Source organism: Mirounga angustirostris, unplaced genomic scaffold, assembly GCF_029215605.1.
Source record: "Mirounga angustirostris isolate CCGP_5_RB_7025 unplaced genomic scaffold, mMirAng1.0.hap1 SCAF_5, whole genome shotgun sequence".
Classification (NCBI taxonomy): domain Eukaryota; kingdom Metazoa; phylum Chordata; class Mammalia; order Carnivora; family Phocidae; genus Mirounga; species Mirounga angustirostris.
Genome location: NW_026991713.1, coordinates 69,891,402 through 69,915,178, shown reverse-complemented (window position 1 = coordinate 69,915,178; position 23,777 = coordinate 69,891,402). Strand labels below are relative to the sequence as shown.

The 23,777-nt window shown below is 39.0% G+C and overlaps 1 protein-coding gene across 7 annotated transcripts in view; it reads right to left on the bottom strand.

Annotated features, from left to right (window-relative positions):
* YAF2 (YY1 associated factor 2) overlaps positions 1-18,535 on the bottom strand; it is a 73,617-nt gene extending 55,082 nt beyond the window's left edge. For 4 of the 7 annotated variants that reach the window (XM_064591384.1, XM_045873617.3, XM_064591385.1 and 1 more), the window contains exons 1-2: positions 18,368-18,524; positions 17,815-17,940 (exon numbers count right to left, since the gene is read on the bottom strand). In XM_064591384.1, coding sequence (XP_064447454.1) covers positions 17,815-17,839 — 25 coding nt within the window. In that variant the 5' untranslated portion in view covers positions 17,840-17,940; positions 18,368-18,524. Of the gene's footprint in view, positions 1-1,754; positions 4,551-15,924; positions 16,188-17,814; positions 17,941-18,367 lie in introns of those variants that run through there. The other 3 variants (XM_045873616.3, XM_064591387.1, XM_064591386.1) reach the window with 3 other exon arrangements.
* Between the last annotated feature and the right edge of the window lie 5,242 nt (positions 18,536-23,777).

The following is a 23,777-nucleotide window of genomic DNA, read 5'->3' as shown; positions in this document are numbered from 1 at the left end:
AAATTTTTCTAACATAAATTCCAATATAGTCTGAAGTCAACAGTGATAGTTTTCAAACTACAGCCTATATTCTAAATAAGTTTGTTATTCAGCACTCATAAAATCTGAATCATGAATCACATCAAATCCAACATACTCCACAGATAACTATTACTTTACAAACCAAACACAGTTTTATGAAAGTGCTGTGATTTGCTTGGTTAGCTGATCAATAGAGTGCTATGATTCATTCCTTCTAAAAACAGAAGAGCTTCTTTAAACCATACATGCTCCCCCACCCAATTATGCAATTACATTTACTTAGCACTTAAAAAATTCTTGATACCAAGATGGACCCAATTTTTTAAATAAAGTCTATTAATTTTTGTACCTACAATCAGGAGCTACCTGTAAAAATACAGGCTTAATGACAGATTTTGCTAGATAGTTAGAGCATTCTTCCTTGAGAAGTTAGATTACTAACATAATTTTACTCATCTCCTGCCCTACCGATATTAACTTCCTTTATTTAACCTATAGACAGAACTACTGTAACTTTCATGAAAAGCTTAGTACAAGCACTATGCAGGATTATCTTGTTATAACTTAAAATATAAATTTTAACACCCATTAAACATCATTACACAGAATGCAAAGGGAAAAATAAGATTCTATCTGATGAAAGGCCATTTGACATGGCTCACCACGTCCTCTCCTTTTGAAAATCTCTTCCCTGTTTCTGTAACATTACACTCTCCTGCGTTTCTTTCCCCTTATTTCTCCTTCTCCTCCAATTCTTTCTTTGTCTTGGTGGGATGCTCTCTACCATCACAAAAACGTGGTGATGTTTCTCAAGTTTCTGTCCTGGGTTCTCTTTTCTCATGCTATGCAGTCTATTCTGTCCTTGATCTGTCTTGCCTACTCCCATAGCTTCAACTGGATCATGTATGCTGATGACTACACCAAGCATATATTTATAGCCCTGTTTTCCTTCATAAACTTAAGCCCCACATATCCAACTGTCTCACAGATCTTCCCTCTCAGATTTCCCTCAGATACCTGAAATTCAACAAATCTACAAGTGAAATATTACCTTTCCCCAAAACTGTCTATCCTATTTCCCATGTCAATGAAAAGCACATTAACCAAGCTGCTTACTTGAGCCAGAATCCTGGGATTCATCCTTGATTCTTCCCTCTCTACAACCCAACTTCCTACCTCCCAGAACCATATCCAGCCACCCATCAAATCCTATAAATTTCCTTCTAAATATATCTAGAATCTATTCATTTCTGTCTCCCACTGGCATTATCCTTGTTCAGGCCACTACTGTCTCTTGCGTAGACTTGTAATGGCTTCCACTAAATGGTTTCTCCGCCTCTAGTTCAGATTCAACAAACAAGTAAGCATGACACAAGATGGAATAAAATGCTCTTGGTTGTGGTTTAAACTATACATTATACTGATGGCAAAGAAAACATTTTTTAAAAGTTGAGTAAGAATGTAACTTTGGTTAATACAAGTTCTTTTGTCAAGTAAAATGGGCGTAATAAAACATACTCCATTCAACTCACAGGCTCATGAAATAAAATTATATTATATAAATGTTCCTTAAAAAACAAGAAGTGCAAAACAGCTTAAAGCAAATCAGATAAATGATAAAGAGCCTTTGCAGTTAAGCATTATCAATACCTATGTAAGACATGGTGACAGGCATTGGGAATTTTTATTAATATTATTTAAAATTATCATTATTAATATGCTAAGTTCCTTACATCATTTATCACACTGAATCATCACCATAAAGCCATAAGGTTATATGGCTATAAATGGCAAGGTGGAGATTTAAGCTGAAATGTGATTCCAGGACAAACGGTACTGCTCTCCAAGAGATTACAGTCCTGGGAAGGAGAAGGCAACAGAAACAAAATGATGTCAATACACTATGTAATTACACTCATCACATTTTTGCATAGAATGCTTCAAGAGTTAATTGAAAGGGCATTCATTCTGGCCTAGAGATAAAGAAATGTTCCTTGAGAGATGATACCTGAACACTCACAAAAATCAAGAAAGAAACTGTGCAGGACTGGATAATGCGAGGTAGAAGAAACAGCATAATATACCAGATGACAAAAGTGGCCTAAAAAAGATCATGACAATGCTTTCTGACAATCCAACCCTGGAAACAGACTTGCTCTTTAACTATGGCAAAGAGCAAAAAATGCTGTTTTTAACTATTCAATTCTTAAGTCTATATACAGCTTGCCCCAAGCTTGCCCCAACAAGCTGCCCCCCAACAGCTTACCATTATTGTACTACTAAAGTGCTTTTTAGATGTTAAAACTTTTACTGGTAAGCCCCAAATGTTTATGTGACAAGCCACATCAGGTTACTAGGAAACACACACACACACACACACACACACATCTCTCTCTGCAGGCACAAATAGGGTAGGAAAGAGAAGAGGGAGGTAGGGAGAGGGGGTGGGTAGGTGAGATTATCCCTGAAGCAACTTCTGGAAATGATATCTTTTAGTAGAAAACACTTGTTCTTATGCTCTGGTTTTGTTAGAGCATACTTGAACCCCATCCTTGACAAAAGGGACTGTTATACCCCTAAATTATATCACCACTCATGTATTTGATTGTTTTAGCTAACACTTATTGAGGACTTACTATATGCCAGGCACTGTTGTCAAGTACTTTACAAGAATGATCACATTTAATCCTCACAACTCTATGAGTAGGGCTATTATCAATTCTATTCTATAAACATAAAAGCTGAGGCTCAAAAAGTTGATTAACTTTCACAAGGTCACACAGCCAGTAAGTGGTGGGTGAGACCAATATTTAAACCCAATCAAGCTCGACAGTCCAAAGTCTTCACCACTATAGTATATAACTGCAGGGAACTCTGAAATATTGACTATTTTCTTTCTTTTTTTTTTTTTTTTTGCTTTCCATTACACTGAATACACATAAAAATTAAAAACGGGGCACCTGGGTGGCTTAGTCGGTTAAGTGTCTGCCTTCAGCTCAGGTCACGGTCCCAGAGTCCTGAGATAGAACCCCGCATCAGGCTTCCTGCTTAGCGGGAAGCCTGCTTCTCCCACTTCCTCTGCCTGCTGCTCCCCCTATTTGTGCTCACGCGCTCTCTCTGTCAAATAAATAAGTCTTAAAAAAAATTTTAAACAAACAGGCAGGTGAAAAAATAAAACTAGATAAATTTTCCTGCGCCCAAAATATGAATATATAATGCAAGTCCTACACAAGTGGAAGATGGCAAGATTACAATTAAAATGTCAATTACCAAGGAATAATAAGTACAGAAAAATGCTACGTGATCAGAGGCATTAAGTTACGAAAATTGGAAAGTAAGGAATACTGACCAAATGTGATAACCGCATTCTTATAGATAATGGAATAGCCTTATTAATTTTACCAAAAAGTATAATTTGATGACATTATGAATTTAACATATTTCTCATCTATAAATTATTTTGCTCATTACTCATCTAATCAATGATTATGCAGCTCTAGGTTTTACCAGCTTTGGTCTTTAAAAAAAAAAAAAGAGCAAAGTGTCTAATAAGATGGGTGAGGAGAAAGGACAGATACAGGGAAGGAAGGAAAAAGAAAAGGCTTTTCAAGGGAGAAAGTTTCAAATCCACCCATCACTACACTAAACTTATTATTAGCTCTTGCCTTTGAAATGTGAGGCTAAGAAGTCCAGTTACAATTAACCTAGCCTGTGCTGAACTGAAGAATTTAAGTGGTAGAAGGCTAAATGAATGGAACAGGGCAGTGGTTTTCAAAAAAAAAAGTTCTGATAGCAAAACACTTTTCGAAAATAAAAATTAAAAGAAATCCCAATAAATAAAGTGTATAAGAGCATAGATGATGTGGCTGAAGTGGAGTGTGGGAGCATGGAACCCCACTTGCTTGCTCCTATTGACAGGCACTGAGACAATTTCATAAGACTTCAGGGCCCCAAACAACACAATTAAAATCTACTGGGTTCTTCTGAGGGAAGGCTAGTTCATTTCTACCCCTTTACCTGTTGTTTGATTCTAAACTGGCAAACACATCTTCTCCTTACTCCCTTATTTCCTGCAACTTGTTCTCTCACAGGTTTCCCAAAGTCAGCCCTGAATGAGCTGTATGGGTGAAGGAATGTATGGTTGTGTACAGATATCACAAACAGGGCTAAGAAGGAGGAAGTGTTAACGGAGGAGGCACTTTTGAATGTAAGAGTTCATGAGGGAAGTGTTGGTCAGAGAGGAGGCACCATAAACAGAGAGACACCCACACTGACATGCCTGTACACAAATGCACACCCACATGCGCACGTACATGCAACCCTGCCTACACACATGTGTGCAGCCCCAAAAGAGGAAAGCCCTTTGGAAAAAGCAGTTCAAATGGAATGAGTACCTCAGAGCCTGCCCACCTCACTATCTTATCCTGAAAAAAAACTAGAGCAGTGCTTCTCACATTTTAATATGCATACTGAATAATCTAGGGATCCTGCTGAAATTCAGGTTCTGACTCATAAATCCTTGGTGGGACCTGAGCTTCTGCATTTTTTTTTAAAAGATTTTATTTATTTATTTGAGAGAGAGAGAATGAGAGAGAGAGAGAGCACATGAGAGGGGGGAGGGTCAGAGGGAGAAGCAGGCTCCCCACTGAGCAGGGAGCCCGATGCGGGACTCGATCCAGGGACTCCAGGATCATGACCTGAGCCGAAGGCAGTCGCTCAACCAACTGAGCCACCCAGGCGCCCTGCATTTTTTTTTTTAAGGTTTTATTTATTTAAGTAATCTCTACACCCATCGTGGGACTTGAACTCACAACCTTGAGATCAGGAGTCGCACACTCCTCCAACTGAGCCAGCCGACACCCTGAGATTCTGCATTTCCAAAAGCTCCCAGGTGATGCATATGCCAGTGGTCTTTGGACCACAATTCAATAGCAAGGGTTTACAAAACAGTATGCCCCAACAAGTTCTGTATTATAATAGAAAAACAAAACAAAACAAAACCCAGTCAAGTACGATCGAGAACTGCTCAACTAAATAAGCTAAACAAATTCCACTGGAGAACTTCTCAGAACTTGCAATTCATTAAACTCCAAAAAGATAGGATACACCGTATTTTCCGAACTCTTGGCTTCTTTTTTGCAAAGACATTCCTTAGGACCAGTGTTTGTGAAGCACGCTGAAGCACAGAGAGAATCAGGGCAAGGTGAGAGCTATCTTGGGAAGTCAGAAAACTCCCCTGATTTAGAAGTCTCCTCCTTTCTACCATTCCTCCAAAAAAAAGACACTTCAACTTCCACTTTTAAATGCTAATATCCTGGGGCGCCTGGGTGGCTCAGTCAGTTAAGTGGCTGCCTTCAGCTCAGGTCATGATCCCAGGGTCCTGGGATCGAGCCCCGGATCTAGCCCCGGATCGGGCTCCCTGCTCAGCGGGAAGCCTGCTTCTCCCTCTGCCTGCCACTTCCCCTGCTTGTGCTCTCTCTCTCTCTCTCTCTCTGTCAAATAAATACAGAAAATGTTTCTTAAAAATAAATAAATAAATGCTAATATCCATGAAATTTAAGAAACAAAACAGATGAACATAGGGGAAGGGAAAGAAAAATAATTAAGATAAAAAGAGAGGGGGAGGGGCGCCTGGGTGACTCAGTCGTTAAGCATCTGCCTTCGGCTCAGGTCATGATCCCAGGGTCCTGGAATCGAGCCCCGCATCGGGCTCCCTGCTCTGCGGGAAGCCTGCTTCTCTCTCTCCCTCTCCCCCTGCTTGTGTTCCCTCTCTCGTTGTGTCTCTCTCTGTCAAATCAATCAATCAATCAATCAATCAATCTTTAAAAAAAAATACAGAGAGGGAGACAAATCATAAGAGACTCTTAACGCTAGGGAAAAAACTGTGGGTTGCTAGAGGGGAAATGGGTGGGGGGGATGATAGGCATTAAGGAGGGTACTTAATATAACAAGCAATGCATGTTATATGCAGCTGATGAGTCACTAAACTTTACCCTGAACCTAATAATACATTATGTTAACTAAATTCGGTTTAAATAAACAAACAAACACTAATATCCACGTGTAAAAGACAGAAAGGAAACACATTTCAGAAGTAGCTATCTCTGGCTGGAGAGCTGTTATGATGGGCATTCCTATTTTCCTTCTATTTCCTTAGTATCTTCAATGAACATGTAATACTTTTATCATCAGAATGAGAGTTACTACCTTAAGAAAAAAATAACTTTATCCCCCATGCTCAGGTTATTTATATTCACACTTGAAACAATTATTTTATTCAGATTTACAGAACAGATAAAACAAGAAAGATTTTCTAGTAAAGGAAGAACTGCTCGTGGAGTGAAGAAAATAAAGAATGCAAGCAACCTAGAAAAAAAAAAGGCAACCTAGAAATGAATATTAGTGAGGAGACTTTGGGCCTTGGGGAGACCAAAGATAAAAAGCAAAAAAGGATGGAAAAAGATGAAAGAAGTCCAAAACAATTTTGCCTTCTCTGCAAATGTACCTAGAGCTCTGCCTCTTGAGCAATCACCTTACTGGCATCAAATATTATCTACTTGCTGCTGTTAGAGGTTGATCATCCCTAGTACAACCTATAAAGTATGATAGTGTGCAGAAGAACCCTGATCAGACTATAAAACATGTAAAAATGAAGTGGTTTAACTCATGTCTAAAAATTGCCAGTGGGCTGCACAAACTTTTTATCATTCACACACATTCATATACACACATATAGTCAAACTGATTATTAATTATACTATTAATGACTCTTATTGTGTCACCATAAAAGAGGGAAATAATATTTACAGGGATTTTTCTCCTAAGAAATACTATATCAAAGAAGTCAGGATATATACAGCACAATAAATGTTACTATAAAAAAACATCAAAATGAAGTTTGTTAACATTTGCACTTCAAAAATATTATTTTGGGGGCTGTCATTTTGTTCTTCATTCCCTATACTGCTAGCCCAGTTTTAACATAAATTCTTATATTAGTTATAAGTAGTAGGTTTAACGCTAGAAATTATCAAGATGTACAGCACTAGATCTAGGTATAGGAAATTTACAAGAAGAAATCCTTAAGAAGTTACTTGCTTGCAAATTTAAATGTTACCACAGCAAGGTGATAAAAAGGACTGGAAATCCAAATATCTTGAATCCAACATTAACAAGCTATTGCCTTTTAAACAAAGTTACAATCCTTCCAGGCCTGTTTTCTTACCTGCCAAGAGGATACTAGGCTAGAGCCATGGGTTTCAACAAAAAGACCTCACCCAGCAAATTGCTATGCTTTACCTGTCAGTTCTCAGTAAACAGCAACAAGAAATCCTCTAAACTTAGCTGAAAATCCCTATCAAGAAGGATTTGCAAACAATGGTGGCTTCAACCTATTTCAAAAGTTTTAATACCCACCATTTTTACCCCAAACCCCTCAAGATCTCTCCTCTGAAGACAATCTTATCCCTCTACTATTAAGGTTTCAAGTTATAAAAACTAGCCTGTCTCAGGAAATGACTAAACACCATGGAAGCTCTTGAAAGGGTTCTTCCAGCTCTAAAATTCTTAGTAATTCTGTAATTTCCCATAATTAACAATATTGCAAATGGAATGCCTACTGAATCTTCTAAAACACATTATCACAAATCATGTAACAAAGGGTACAGATTTTAACAACCATGAAAGCCAATAAACAAAACACATATTAATATGTTAACCAATTTATTTTTAAAATCACAATGACATATTTTACATACTTGCAATACCACTAAAATTACAAGCTATAAAAGATTATTATTAAGGAAAAATGTGTCTTTAAAAAAAAAAAACCTGTTTCATTAAATCTTTGAATGAAAACTTGATATCCCACAAAATGCTAATCTTTCTACCAAAATACGCTGGCCTTCTAATGCCTTGAAGAGGAATAAGCAAAGAAACCTTTCACTCAGTTTTATAAACCTCTTTATCAGAGACAAAAGGATGAAAAGATCAACTAGTAGTCAACCTGCATTTCAATCTAGGCTCTAACACTAATCTGTGATTGGATGACCACCTTCCTCTCCTCCTTACGGTTTGATGAGCAAATGGAGGGATATACAGGAAAGCATTCTGAACACAGAAAATCACCACATGAATGATAAATAATTTATTCTACCCCCCAGAAACCATCAATAATAAAATTAATTTTGTAGCAACACATTATACTCTTTCAAATATATACCTTAATAGTAATGGCTACCATTCAGTGAGCCACTGTAATTAAGGCTTTACAGAAATTAACTCATCTAATTTTCTCAACAATGCTTCAAAAAAAAAACCAAAAAAACCTGAGTAGCACACTGAAAATGACTGCCAATATGATCAGTAAGATAGCTGAAAATTTAACATCTGTTAAATTCAGTAATGTAGTCCCATTATAAAATTTTATTCTCAAAAATGATGGTTTCTGGGATTATTAAATATTAAATATATATACATTTAACAATCTACCATCCTATGTAAATTTGTCACAAATAATTTTAGTTCTCTGAAATCTTACTTCAATTATATAACAATTATCTTAAAAACAGCAGGTCCTTCTTAAAATATACATATTTATACACACATAGACCTATGCAAGGAGAAAAAGAGAGAGTTTTACCTAGTAGTGACGTGGCAGTTTCATTTGGCTTAAATTTCTTAAGAGAAAGCTAATCGATCAAATTGGAAATTGGCCATGATGTTAGAACACACTTTACCAGATGGGCTTGACTCACAATGACTACACCAATAACTGATTTCATTCTTAACTTGAGCACAGGACTTCTCCAAAAACTAGGACTATGTTGGAAAATTAATTCTAAATTTCTTCTTCCTTTTACTCGTTAGCATACACTATTTATCTATCTTTCCTAGAATTCAAACTCTCAAAGAGGCTGGAACTGGGTCTCAGTCCTAGTATAATTCCTGGCATATGGTACGTTTTCATTAAGCATATGGAGAATTCTAGAATTTTGTTCACTACCATTTACTTCTGATAATTCACACAGAATTCCAACTTCTTCAAAGCTTATATATTAAAAAAAATAACATTTCCTTTCTAATACGTATATTCCTCTTTCAACAAACTTTTCTTGAACACCTATTATTTCCTAGGCACTTTGTCAAGCATCTTTGAAAAAGGTAACGAAAAGCTCTTATTTCCCTTAAGAAACTCACAACATAACAAGAAAGTAAATACACACATGTAGCACAACTATAATACACTAAATGATATAATGAAGATAAGCATCACATACTGAGGGACTATTCAGATTCTAAAAAGAATATGGCTACTCTCACAACTTTAACCAAAGAGCCACCCTCCTCTCTCTAGATAATTCATCCTCTTAAAATACCCAGCTTTGGGGCACCCGGGTGGCTCAGTCCTTAAGCGTCTGCCTTCGGCTCGGGTCACGATCCCAGGGTCCTGGGATCGAGCCCCACGTTGGGCTCCCTGCTCCGTGGGAGGCCTGCTTCTCCCTCTCCCACTCCCCCTGCTTGTGTTCCCTCTCTAGCTGTGTTTCTCTCTGTCAAATAAATAAATAAATAAAAACTTAAAAAAAAAAAAACCTTAAAAAAAAAAGAATACTCAGCTTCATGAGAAAGACACAAATCAAGCCTGAATTTATGAGAAAATGCTAAAGCTTGATGAAGATCACAATCAGAGGTATGTACAAAAGACAAAGGAAGGCATGTTTCGGATGGGTCAAGGAGATAAGAGACACGAACTACGTTTTGAAGAATAAGCAGTTAACTAGGTAGGCAAAACGATAACAGAGCTGTAGAAAAATATCAGCAACTAATCCTGTTAGTCTGACTCTGGACAACTGGAAATAGTAAAGAAGCACAAGATGAGGGAAAATTCCAATACTTCTTTAATGTCTGCCTAATTTCTACAGTTGTATAGGTGTCTGCTAATTTATATAATTGATTTATCTTTAAAAGTAACAAGTTCATAGGTAAAAGATTATCTCAATCATAGGTAAAAATTAGTTCCATTTTAATTATAATTAATTTGTTCCATTAACTTTAAACTCTGTAAATTCAAAAACAAACGCAAAATTTTAATTCTAAACGATTTTTCAATAAACAATCTCCAATATCACAAACCTATGTTTGGTATATTCTAGTTTTTGACAAGCACTCGCTATCAACTAACTTTAAATATCACTCAACAGAAAACTTACAATTTAGTCGAGGAATAAAATATATTTCATAATACACTGTACTCTTTCATGACTTCAGCAGTTCATGTTGTCAAGAAACACTTCTCATTTTTAGCCATGCTACGCAAATTTCAATAATGTGAATAAGTGTTGTGACATAATAAAAATAATAAACAACTTTCTAAAGTTATACCATAAAAATGCTAAGGTATTCATGCACATTATCATCCTTGAAATATGAAACTAATATATTGTTATATGTCAAATTAAAAATGGTAAAGTTAAAAATGTTTCAAAATTGAGAGGCAAATTATTATATTTTTTTACTTGCACACATACATGTTTTTTAAGTATACGACAAAAACAAATATAGTAATAGAAAAAATATGTAAAAGAGATGCACTAAGTTCTTTACGTTCTTAATCTTCAAAAACAACCACATATTGTGTTATAACATTACTATGTTATAAAAATACTATTTCCGTGTTTAAAGACAAAGATATGAAGACTCAGGGTCACTCATCTCAGTTACTAGTCTTAACTGTAAACACTTGCTTTGAATCAAATAATAGCATCAAAATACAAAACAAAATTGTGAAAAGTTTTTAAAAAGTAATGCTAAAATATATACCTATAAATTATGGATGAAATAGCCTGATAACATTTTCTCAATCTTAAAAGTTATTGGTGGGTGCCTGCCTGACTCAGTTGGAAGAGCATGCGACTCTTGATCTCGGGGTCATGAGTTCAAGCCCCATGCTGGGTGTAGAGATTACTCAAAATAAATAACTTAAAAAAAAAAGTTATTGGAAAAGCAATGCTACGTGTCAAATAGCAATAGTAAAATTTAAAGGAACATTAGCTGAAAAAGTTTAAATGCCTCTAATGTTCCAAATATTTTCTAGCTTCTGGGGCTGTCAAGGGTTAAGAGTGCCCAGAAGGACAGATAAACATCTAGACAATATTACCACAACATGGTGATTCTCTAGGAATAATTACATATACATTGACATAGACTGAATCAATAAAACAGTTGGGGTGGGGAGGTTATAATCCCAGAAGGATTTAAGAAGGGCCATTTGATGAAAATACTTCAGTGCTGATGCAGCATTAGATTGGTTAAGATATGCAGCAGGAAACGAAGCTAGCTAGGAAGGCAGTTCAGATATCGATAATATAGCCCTGAATATCATACTCAGGAGCTCAACCTTTATTCAATAAAGAGGTCTTTATTCACTGGAGATCTCTCTCTCTTTTTTTTTTTTTTTTAATAAAGGGACAAACATAATCACATAGTTTCAAAAAAACATACTGAAGATAATGTTAGCAGCATTGTGAAGAGACCAATTTGTCATAATTCATGAGAGAAATGACATGGGCTTCTAAAGTACAGCAACAACATGGGCGCCTGGGTGGCTCAGTTGGTTAAGCAACTGCCTTCGGCTCAGGTCATGATCCTGGAGTTCTGGGATCGAGTCCCACGTCGGGCTCCCTGCTCAGCAGGGAGTCTGCTTCTCCCTCTGACCCTCCTCCCTCTCATGCTCTCTGTCTCTCATTCTCTCTCTCGCAAATAAATAAATAAATAAATAAATAAAGTACAGCAATATAAACTGGAAAAAGGACAGATCTGAGAGACAATCCAAAGACGGGACATGAGGGATGACGATGAATTAGAATCAAACTTGAGACAATCACAGTTTCTGACTTAGATTCCAAAAGTTTATGCCACATACAAAGTGAAGCATATAGAGAAGAAGCCAGGTTTCAGTGGGCAGAAACTGATTTCAGAGATATACAAGAAAAACTAGGAGTAAGTCGTGTTAGAGACATCAAAAAGGGAGAATTTCATTTAAAAAAAAAAAGGCTACCAACATCAAATACTATGGAGGTAACATGGAAAGAAGAGATTAGGCCACTGAGTTTAACAAGTAGGTCACTAGGTTATCAGGGAGATCTTACTCAACGAACTATAAATGAAAGGAAAAGAATGCCTGCTGAAGTAAATCTGTTGGATGTAGAAACCCAAGCTAGTAAAACCCTACACCAGCAGTTCATAAACTTTTTGGTCTCAGGCTCTCTGTACACTCTCAAAGTTAAAAGAGCTTTAGTTTATGTAAGTCTTACCTAGCAAGAAATAAATTACTATATTAGAAATAAAAATAGCTAAAATTTAAATATATATTAGTTCATTAAAAAAATAAAGAGCACATTTTAACATAAATATTTTTATTTTAAAAAACCCTGTATTTTCCAAAACAAAAGTAATTTTGTGTGAAGAGTAGCACTTGCATACTTTTGCAAACCTCTAATATCTGGCTTAACAGAAGACATCTGGACTGTCATATCTACTTCTGCATTCAATTTGTTGCAATAGGTTGGTTCAGTTCAAGAATATGAAGAAAATCTGGACTCCCACAAATATGCAGTTGAATAGGGAAGAGTATTTTAACAGCCTTTTCAGATAATTATATCCATAATTGTATCCATAATTATCTGAAAACACACAAGTAGTTATTTCTCAAAGGTTAGTTGCAACGTGAAATCTGAAACCACATCAACAAAGTTTTCATAGTTGTCCCTTAAAATCTATTGGTTTATTTTGTACTTTAAATAGATTATCTATGCATGGGTTTTGTAACACCATACATTGGTTATTAGAAAATACTGGTTCACTGAGTTATGCAAATCCTCCAAATACCAACAAATTGCATGATAAAATATCAGAAATTACGTTCACTGGTACCACCACCTAATTTCATCTTTCAAGTACTAGGAACTATAGCGGTTACACATTTTCAAAAATTCTAGTTTTCACTTGAAAGTTCAATTTTTATCATTGGCAACAAATACTATCAATTGTTTTCACATCAAGGAAAACAATTCACTGTGTTCACTTTCGAGAAAATATGTGCTACATATCCAAGTCTGAATAGCCATAGTTTGTCAGGCATTCTTTCAAGTAAAAATGATGTTCTATGAAAAAAGCAGCTAGTTCTGCTTGCAGCTCCAACAACTACACAAAATGCTTTCCCTTCAATCAACCACTGCATTCTGATATGCAGCAGAAGTGCTTTACTTGTACTTTCCAGTTCATCAGACAATATTAAAAAAAACACGAGACTTCCTAAAATTAGTAACTTTTACTGCTTCATCAAGGGAATACACTCTTAAGTGAAACTGGCATTATTTTTCCTTCACACGCATAGTAGTGACGATGATAAATACAGGTAACAATTTGGTACCACTGCTTTGATTCATGCTAAGGGGCCAGTAGTTTTACCCACCCTTGCCTTTGCACCACCACTGCAGTGTCAACACAGCAAAAAAAGGCAAATAACACCTTAATGTGATTTTGAAAATAGTTTAGACCTTACAGACTCCCTAAAAGGGTCTCAAGGATCCCCAAGCTTCCTCAGATCACACTTTGAAAACCACTAATCCAACCACTAATCACTTTAGGAATTTCTCTGTAAACAATTAATTCCTGCGACTACGCTAACCCAAGATATGAAGACGAAAACCAACTAACCAACCTCCTAGAATAAGGAGTCTCTGAACAACAACAGCTGTGTGGTAGCTGGAAAGGCTCCTCAGACAGGTAAGGGAGGCTGGGGAACTCTGCATTTCTGAAAAACGAACTGACTTAGATGGCCCTCAATTTTTTCTCCCATTCCTACATCAAGGGTAGCAGGATCTGTGACAAACCTCAAATTAGAAGACGGAAAGCATATATGATAACAATAATACTGAAAAGATCTTTGATTTTTATCAGATAATTGGCCAGGACCCTGGGATCATGACCTGAGCCAAAGGCAGATGCCCAGGCGACTGAGCCACCCAAGGCGCCCCAACACTACTTTTTTTAAATGAGAAAATTTTAACCTCTTTGACGTATACATAAAGATTTACTAATACTACTTCATGTATAGAATTTGATACAAAGTGTTTCTGATTTGACAACAAAATCACAAAATTTTACAAAGAAAACATCTATTTGCTCACCACTGTATGTCCAACACCTAGCTCAACCTTTAAATAAAATAAGATGTTCAGTAAACACTGCTTAACACTGAAGTAGTTGAAATGGTTAAGAACACAGGTCACCAGACACCTAGTACAACTAGTGCTCTTTCTTCCATGTGAAATCTTTTTCATTGTTCTCTAAAACAACATCTCTAAAAAATCTAAGAGAACTATTACAACTTATCCTGAGAAAATATAACATTACCTGTTATACTTTAAATTACACCTGAAAGTCCACTATAGACTAAGTGTCTTATATGTTCTCATTCAGATCACATTTCAAAATCAAAACAAATAGCTCCATCATACTCATCTTTAAATATCTGCCATCTGAGTCAAGCAGTGATTTCCATTCCTATATGAAGAGGCAATAAGATACTATTTTAACTCAATCATCATACATTGATTGTACTACCCTTATACACACTAAATTTTTCTCTGATGATTCAGAATGGTTCTTCATTTCCTAAAGTTTCTGAGGTTTATATTTGAGACACTTATTGCCTTATAAAAACTTGAGATATAAAGATGGAGACTGTATAGTACCTTTGATAGTAATTTGTCACCATAGCTTTTTCTTTTTTAAATGTTTCCTGTCAGTATGACATTTATCATTGCTTCTCTCACAAGAGCACAATGTAGAAAACTTCAGGTACTTGAACTATCTAGTTATTTAGATTCTGGATAAAAAAAGAGATTAATCAAATTTAAACTAATTAAGGCCAGCAAGCACAAAACTGAAATTCAATCACAGAAATGGCATAAATTTAAAGAATATAACTGATCAATTTAGGAATTGAAGCTACTTCAAATCATGTTTCATTTTAAAATACTACTATGAATATGACCTCATTTCATTGCATAGAGTTATTTTGCAGAAAATCGTGACCTACCAAGGATATAGCCAAAAAAAAAAAAAAAGGGTCTTCTGTTGATATATAAAGGATTTGAACTCGATATTCCTTAAAGACAAAATTGTCAGTAAAGACTTTGGAGGGAGACCATGGGCTCCGTCTTCTCTGGAGGTTTAAAAAGAAAAGACTTTTCAGATGTCTGGGATGGCTGAGACTTGGCCTCACATTTGGCGACTTCCAGACAGAATCAGTTCAAAGGTCAGTTTGACCCAAGCAATTCAAGTACCGTAGGTCAGTCACAAACAAGTCATTAGCAAACTGCATCTTCTGCTCTGCACCTATCCAGTCCCTGCTTTGATAATCTCCAACCTTACCCATGAAACTACCCTAACTGCTAATTAACATGCCAGTTGTACAAAATTATTTCTTCCAGCTCCTGAAACGTTTGCTTCTCACTAGTATTCTGTAATCTGTTTTTCCAACATTACCAGAGAAGGAAATATTTTGTGGTACAGTCAGTATCTGCCCTATTAACAATGACCTGTTCCATTATTCTATCCAAACATGGATTCCACTCTGAATTGCAGAAACAGTGGCAGGAAAATAACAGATAACACAGAAATTAGAGCTCTTAGGTTTAACTTAGGGCCAAAATCAAAAGAGAAGAGACAATTCAGCGAGAGGAAGGAAGAAGCTGAGAGGGTCGTAGTGTAGAACACTTACTTTTAGGAACAGAGAGTCCCTTAGACTTCTGGTGAGTTGCCCAGAGCCTCTTCAGTTTCAATCCAAATGACAATGCTTCTCTGAGTCCTCCTCAAGTAATGTTTCCACCACTAAAAATTGGATCTACAAGAGCTCAGATGTACTGGTAAAAAAATATCAGGGGCCCCCATGTGGGCCTCAAGACTCTTTTAAACTAGGCCCACTTCTCTGTCCTGGGCCAACTCCCCTGTGCACTATATTCCTTCTTCTTCCAGGTGCCAGGTATTCAGCCTGTTTCTTCTCTTCTGAGCTGCCACCACCTACTCTATTTCTTAGGGTTCCTCTAACCCCAAGACTGGCTGTGGAGTAGGACAACAGCTTCCCCCCTTCCTTGCTGTCCCTGCAAATAAACATATAGGCTCTTCTAATTTCAGTATTTTTTCTAATGGCTACAAGAAAATAGAGAGGAAACAACAAAAAGCAACAACATCGTACTAGAGATTAAGATTATAATAATTGTCTCCACTTTAAAGTTCCTGCCTCCAAAAACCATTTTCTGAAAATTGCTGGAGTGTTTTAAGCAGTATAAAGTACTAACATAGATACACAAATATATTCTAACCAAATCCAACCTTATATAAAGATATACTCTACTTTTCAAAACACTTAAATCACGGGTCCAAAAATAGTTGCCACATTCACTTTAGGAAATAGGTGCTTTTTTTATTTTTAGAATGGTCTATTATATTCCCTTGAATTTAGAAGATGTTTTAAAGTTTGCTTCTTAAAGGATATCATGAAAAATGCTCAATACGTTTTATCCAACGTAAATGAAAATATACAAAAAGCACATTATGATCCACAAAAAGGTATGTCAAAAGCAGCTAGCTTCACTAAGCAAATCTCAAAATTTAAGTTATTGCCAACCATGTGTCTCTACATTTAAAAAATTTAATAAATTGCTGTGAATGGGGTTTAAAAATCTGGATATCTCATTTTTAGAAATCTAATTCCTACTGAATATATAAATTTAATGTCAATTTTGAGTAAGGCCTTTTTTAAAGCAACAATATATCACATCAGTATTCGTATACTCTTGTGACAGCATAGTTTCTAACAGACTTTCTAATATCAAAATACATGATGTCTAAATATTAACCTATAAATCACATTATTACAATAAATTCAAAGGCTACTTTCCTATAAAGGTGAAGGAACTCTGTAACCAAGTGTTGGCAGATCAAGAATGTCAGACTTTGAATTTCCTCTATGATTTTCTTTATCCACTTAATTCACTTAAGTGGTTTTTTAAAAAGAACGACCTATTATTCTGTAAGCCTACAATAAAATAAAGACTGAAAATAGGCAGAGATCATTTCATCTCATTTGTATAGTCTGAGAGATTGCCGTTTAATCAAACTAAAAATATTCAGATACTTTAAGTAAAAATGTGTCCCTGTGACTGGGCTCACCTCCAACTATTTATAAAATCTTAGGGAATAAGAATAAAAATACTAACCAAAACCTTGATCTGACCCTTCCAGACATGTATACTAAAAAAAAAAAAAAATGAAGTTTAACCTATTGTGTATTCTATAATCAGATACTTTTTTTTCTTTTTGAGGAACGAAATTAAATTACATCTTTTGCTTCTACAGAAGATTTCATGGTTTTTCTTTGATTCCTACACACTAACACAACAATGCAGCCAACATTATTATACCCGGAATGGGGGGGGGGGCATTACACCCAGCAATACGAATTAAATCGCAGTAGCTAATGCCTCCCTTAAATAATTTATTCTCTCTTGGCAGCAAATAACGTTACGGCCTCTTCAATTACCCAACACCGCAAACCATCGCTTGGGTCGCGATCAACCTGACCCAATTCCTATCGCGGCCACCACCTCAGTCTCGCCTCCTCCCGCCGGGCCTGCAAGTGTCATGGGAGGGGGCGGCAGCCGCAGGGGCGTCCTCTGCGCCGCGACCCGGGCGGCCGACGGCGCGCGGGGCAGGCCCGGGACTCACCGGGTGGAGGTGCCCTTCCGCACATCGCACATCATGCACTTGAAGGCCTCGGCGCTGTTCCGGAAGGTGCAGACGCTACAGTCCCAGTAACCCTCATCCGAGGACGGCTTCGGCTGCCGCTTCGGCCTGCAGGACACAACCCGGACACGACGCGGCGCGGGGTTATGAGCAGGCCGCGCCCGGCGCCCGGGCCCCGCGGCCGCCCCCGCCCCGCCCCCCGCCCCAATTCCGCGACCCCCGCCCCGCGGGCCCCCGGCGCGCCGCGCTCCGGCTCGGAGTGGGAGGGAAGTCAGGATGGGGGAGGGCGCGGGCGCGGCCGCGGTCGCCGCCGCTCTGACACCCCGGACTGCCGCTCCGGCCGCCGCCATCGCGGCTCCATTGTGGGGCGGCCGGCGCCGGCCCCTCACGCGGCAGCGCTCGCGCAGCAGCGGCGCCGGCGCCGCCCCCGTTCTGGCCCCGCTGCCCGGGCGGCGAGCGAGACCGCCGCCCGAAACCCGGCGCGAGGGCCCCGCCGCCTGCACAGTCCGGGCCCCGGGGGCCCGGGCGCTGTTACCTGGTCGGGCTCTTCTTGTCTCCCATGGCTTGGCTACAAATGCACGCCGAGAGTCGCCGCCGCGGCCGCTCTGTTTGTCAATAAGGAGGATAATAAGCCGGGCGGAAGCGGGCGGGGGAGGAGGGAGGAGGGGGCGGGGAAGGCCGCACCGCCGCGCTCGGGAGCCGCCGCCGGATCCCACGCAGCCTCCAGCTGTCGGGGAAACTCCTGCCTGGGCGCACGTGACCCGCGCCGGCCAACCAGCGGCGGCGCCGGAGACTTCAAACGCGGCCAGCGCGGCCCAGCACCCGCGGCGAGTTCTCGGGCGCGCGGCGTGGGGGTGGTCGCTGCAGCCCGGGGCGCCGCCGCCGCCTCTTCGGCCGGTTCTCCGCGCTTCCCCGCCGCCTTCCGGGGGGTGGCGGGGGTGGCCACCCGCTCCCGAGCCCCTCTGGCGGGGGATGCTCAGTCATCCCGCGGGAGGTGTGCTCCCAGGTGGGGCCGGCGCTTGGAGGTCAGCCCAGCTCGGGAGGAGTGCCCGGGCGCGGTCTCCAGGTAGAACCGCTTTCCCGGCCTCGGCGGTCCTCGGCTCCTCAGACTCAGCCCGAGGGATACCTGGGGGAACCAACCACTCTTGAGCGCCATTGCTAGGTGCCTTAAAATACTGATTTTCTGTACGCAAATCTCTGCCGAGAAGGTATTGTGGCCCTTAATTTAGAGGAAACGAAACCGAGGCTCAAGAGGTTAGGTGACTTCCTCTGTATTATATAATTAGAAGATGACAAAGCCAGGAATTTAACCTTGGTTTTAATTCCAAATGCACTCTTTGGCCCCCTACTACTCTGCAGTAACTGCTTTAGAAGAAAACAAAACAAAAAACTCATAAGCCCTTTTTTTAAAATAACGAGTTTACATATTCCCTGAATGCTATCTGTTGACTAAGAAAGGAACACCTTTCTCCCAAGTCTCATTACCTCAGCATACTAGGTGCCCTCATCTCATACCAGACTCTAGCAACAACCATCTAACTGGTCTCAGAAGCAGCCCCCCACCTCCCCAGTCTATTCGGTGATCTACAGCCAGATTAAAAATAAAATACGGACAACCTTAGGCTACCACTCTGATCCAGTACTTTGCTAAGGCTCTCAGACTCCATAGCTTGGCATTCAAAGATTTCAACTTTCTCCCTATTTCCCTATCCAACTCCCCATCAGAAAAGCTGCCTCCTGACAAAGCAGATGAAATCATGTATTCCTTTCCCAAAACTCTTCCTTTACCCACATGGGTGGCTTCTGCATAAAATATTTTCCTCTTCTCTCAGCTTGTACTGTTTCTACCTATCTTTCTAGTTTCACAGCAAGTCCGAATTCCTGATCTGAGTAACTGAAAGAATCTTAATGTACTGTAAAGGAACTAGTAAAGTCAGAATTCCCAGGTTCTCAGCCACTTCACTGATGGACCTTGGAAATTGTGCTTAAGTTCTGTAATTCTCAACTTCTTCTCTGCAAAATGGTATCTATAATTATTATGAGGTGGTGCGATTAATAAAAAAAAAATAGCTAAAATAGCTATGGTAGCCCTTTTAGAAGAACTAGGAACCCAGTTTTTTTAGCATTATATGCCAGGCGCTTTGTAAATCTCTTCACACGAATGCCTTATTTTTATTTATTTATTTTTTTTAAGATTTTACTTATTTATTTGACAGAGAGAGACACAGCGAGAGAGGGAACACTCCAGGGGGAGTGGAAGAGGGAGAAGCAGGCTTCCCGCCGAGCAGGGAGGCTGATGTGGGGCTCAATCCCAGGACCCTGGGATCATGACCTGAGCCAAAGGTAGATGCTTAAGGACTGAGCCACCCAAGTGCCCCCAGAATGCCTTATTTTTAAAGGACTCAAAGTATTATGCAAATATTCTCGTCAACAGGCCTGTCCCTTCATTTGAAAGATAAGGAATTTAGGCCCCAGGTTAAATGGTTTTTCTTTAATGAAAAGGCCAGGTTTAGAGCTCAGATATCTTATTCGTCTTTTACTAAACCACGGTTTCTGATTAAATCACCTCAGTTGTCCCTGAACTCGCTGCACCATCTGTGCTTTTTTGAAAGTGTCACTTACCAGACTCCGACATCAAATTGGAAACCTTGAGGAGTATGATTGAGAAAAGCAAACAAGAGATCTAAGGCCCAGTCTTCAATCTTTCAGTAATACGATGGGTAAACTTAGGTAAGTCACTTCCAATTTTCCATCTGTAAAAATAAAGGAGTTAAAACTATTACTTTAAGGTCCCCTCCAAGTCTAAGGCATTATGATGTTTTAAAATTCCTCAACTAGATGGATAAGGAGACTGGCAAGAACTGGTCTACTTGCAAAAGTGATGGCAACAATGTATTTTTAAGTCAAAAGAAAACCAAATCACTCTAAAACTCTCCCATGCTGCGTATCACCCTTTCACTAGAATACAGCCTCCACCACTGGAAAGTAAACTCCATTTCTGAATCATATAATCAAGAAGGGCAGGAACTTTTATATTTTGTCTTCATCACTGCATGTCCAGCCCCTAGAATAGTCTGACACATAGTTGGTAGTCAGTAAATATTCTGAGAATGAATACATTCACTTATGTCCCAGTTCTTGAGTGAGATCTGTTTGCATACCAGGATTTATAGCCTGTTAAACATACTGTGTGCAGAGGATGGCCAATCAATGCTGAAATGTACAATACCACTTCCAACTGAACTTTACAACTCTGCAAAGTATGGTAGCCCTTTTAGAAGAACTAGGAACCCAGTTTCAGTGCCCTTGCACTCCCATTTATTGGTGCTTCTTTGAGAAAAAAAACCTTCCTGTAGCAGGCTTCCATGGAGAGAGTACTACAGAAGCTACTCCTCCTACTTTACCCAAAAATCATACCTTTTTCCTATAGCATTTCCTACTAGTCTGGAATAGTGGCCAATGGAGAAGATAAAGATCCTTGTCACTAGAGTGACCCAGATTCTTACCTGTTCAGTGTCTTGTCAGTACATTAACAGTTCACTACTTTAGACATGCAGTTCACTAGGGGCACTTGTAAAATGACACAAGCACTTTAACAATAGTTTTAACAATTTAAGAATAAAGTGTTGAAATTTTCTAATGATTTACCTTTTAAAAATTAAAATAATCCCTAGGTCATTTATATAATAATACTCTATAATAATACTCACTTTCATTCTGATATGCTTCCTAGGGGCGCCTGGGTGGCTCAGTCGTTAAGCGTCTGCCTTCGGCTCAGGTCATGATCCCGGGGTCCTGGGATCGAGCCCCGCGTCGGGCTCCCTGCTCGGCGGGAAGCCTGCTTCTCCCTCTCCCACTCCCCCTGCTTGTGTTCCCTCGCTCGCTGTGTCTCTCTCTGTCAAATAAATAAATAAATAAACATCTGATATGCTTCCTAGAATGGCAGAGACTGAAAAATTACTGCAACTGTCCATGGGGTCCTGTGTACAGGTGAACAGTAATCTACTCTCTGTTGAGGTGGATGATGAGATTGAGAGCCTGTCTTAGATCAAGAGACTGTCCGTGGGATCCCAGAGACCCCAGGCGGTTCTGATTAGCCCTGAGTTTCTAACAAGAAGGCAAACACAATAATAAAACCTGTGTATTAAACTTTTCTATATAGTTGTTTGATAATGGGAACTAATACCTCAAGTAAGACTGCAATGTGAGGAAAACGGTATAACTGAGGGAGAAATAAGCTACAAATCTTCCCTGACAGAACTCAGAATGAAGGATAACAATAATTAACTGCAACTGTAAAAACAATCACATTTTTTTTTTTAAGATTTTATTTATTTATTTGACAGAGAGAGACATAGTGAGAAAAGGAACACAGCAGGGGCAGTGGGAGAGGGAGAAGCAGGCTTCCCGCCGAGCAGGGAGCCTGATGCGGGGCTTGATCCCGGGACCCCGGGATCGTGACCTGAGCCAAAGGCAGACACTTAACCAACTGAGCCACCCAGGCGCCCCAAAACAATCACATTTTAAAAGATTGATTTTTTTGTTTTTTGTTTAGTTGGTTGGTGTTTTGTTTTTGCAAAGCGGAGATACCTTTCCTGATTTTGTTCATTATAAAAGTTTTATGTTACCATGCTATTAGTTTCTAGGTACCAAAATAAAATACCACAGACTGGGTGGCTTTAACAAAAGAAGTTTATTTTCTCACAATTCTGGAAGCTACAGTGTGAAATCAAGGTGTCAGCAGGGTTGGTTTCTTCTGAGGCCTCTCTCATTGGCTTGTGGATGGCCACCACCTCTCTGTGTGTGTCTGTGTCCTAATCTCTTCTTATAAGGACACCAGTCATATTAGGTTAGGGCCTCTCTTATTGACCTAATTTTATCTTAATTACCTCTTTGAAGGTCCTATATCCAAACAGAGTCACATACTGAGATACTGGGCGATTAGGACTTCAACATGAATTTGCAGGGTGCACTGGCACAATTAAGCTCATAACACCAGCATAAAGAGGTCAGCAAAGATTTTTCAAATTAACTTTTCCAGTGTATTATTGTAATATTACTAGTACAGGTTCCCAGTCCTCATCTGAAAGCCTTAAGGCTGGATATTTTTCATTAGTAAGACATTTTGGGATTTTCAAAATGCATTATGGTACAAATACTACATAATTACATAACCCTCCAAGTGGGTTCTCAAATAGTGCCCCATAATCAAATGCATTAATATTTCTGCAAAATATATAAATATTCACACCATGTGAGAAAATAAAGTCCATAAATCATCTTACCTCAGTGCTACTCGGGTTTTACTGCTGAATGATTACAGATCAGGTAAAATATGAAAATGTTTTCAGTTTTCAGTGCTTTTTGGATTACAGGAATACAGAAAAAGGACTTGAGGACAAAATAAAATTGAAAAGATTAAGATTAAAAATGTCCACACTTTTTTTTCCTTTCTTCTTCTTTTTTTTTGTAAGTATACTCTTTAATCCCTATCCTCTATTCCCCCAACCCCCATTCCCCATTCTCCTCCCCTTTGGTAACCATCAGTTTGTTCTCTATAGTTAAGAGTGTGTTTCTTGGTTTATCTCTCACTCTTTTTCTTCTTCTTCTTCTTTTTTTTTTTTTAACATATAATGTATTATTTGTTTCAGAGGTACAGGTCTGTGATTCATCAGTCTTACACAATTCACAGCACTCATCATAGCACATACCCTCCCCAATGTCTATCACCCAGCCACCCCATCCCTCCCACCCCCAACCACTCCAGCAACCCTCAGTTTGTTTCCTGAGATAAGAATTCCTCGTATCAGTGAGGTCATATAATACATGTCTTTCTCTGATTGACTTATTTCACTTAGCATAATACCCTGCTCATTTGTTTTGTTTCTTAAATTCCACATATGAGTGAGATCATATGGTTTTTGTCTTTCTCTGGTCGACTTATT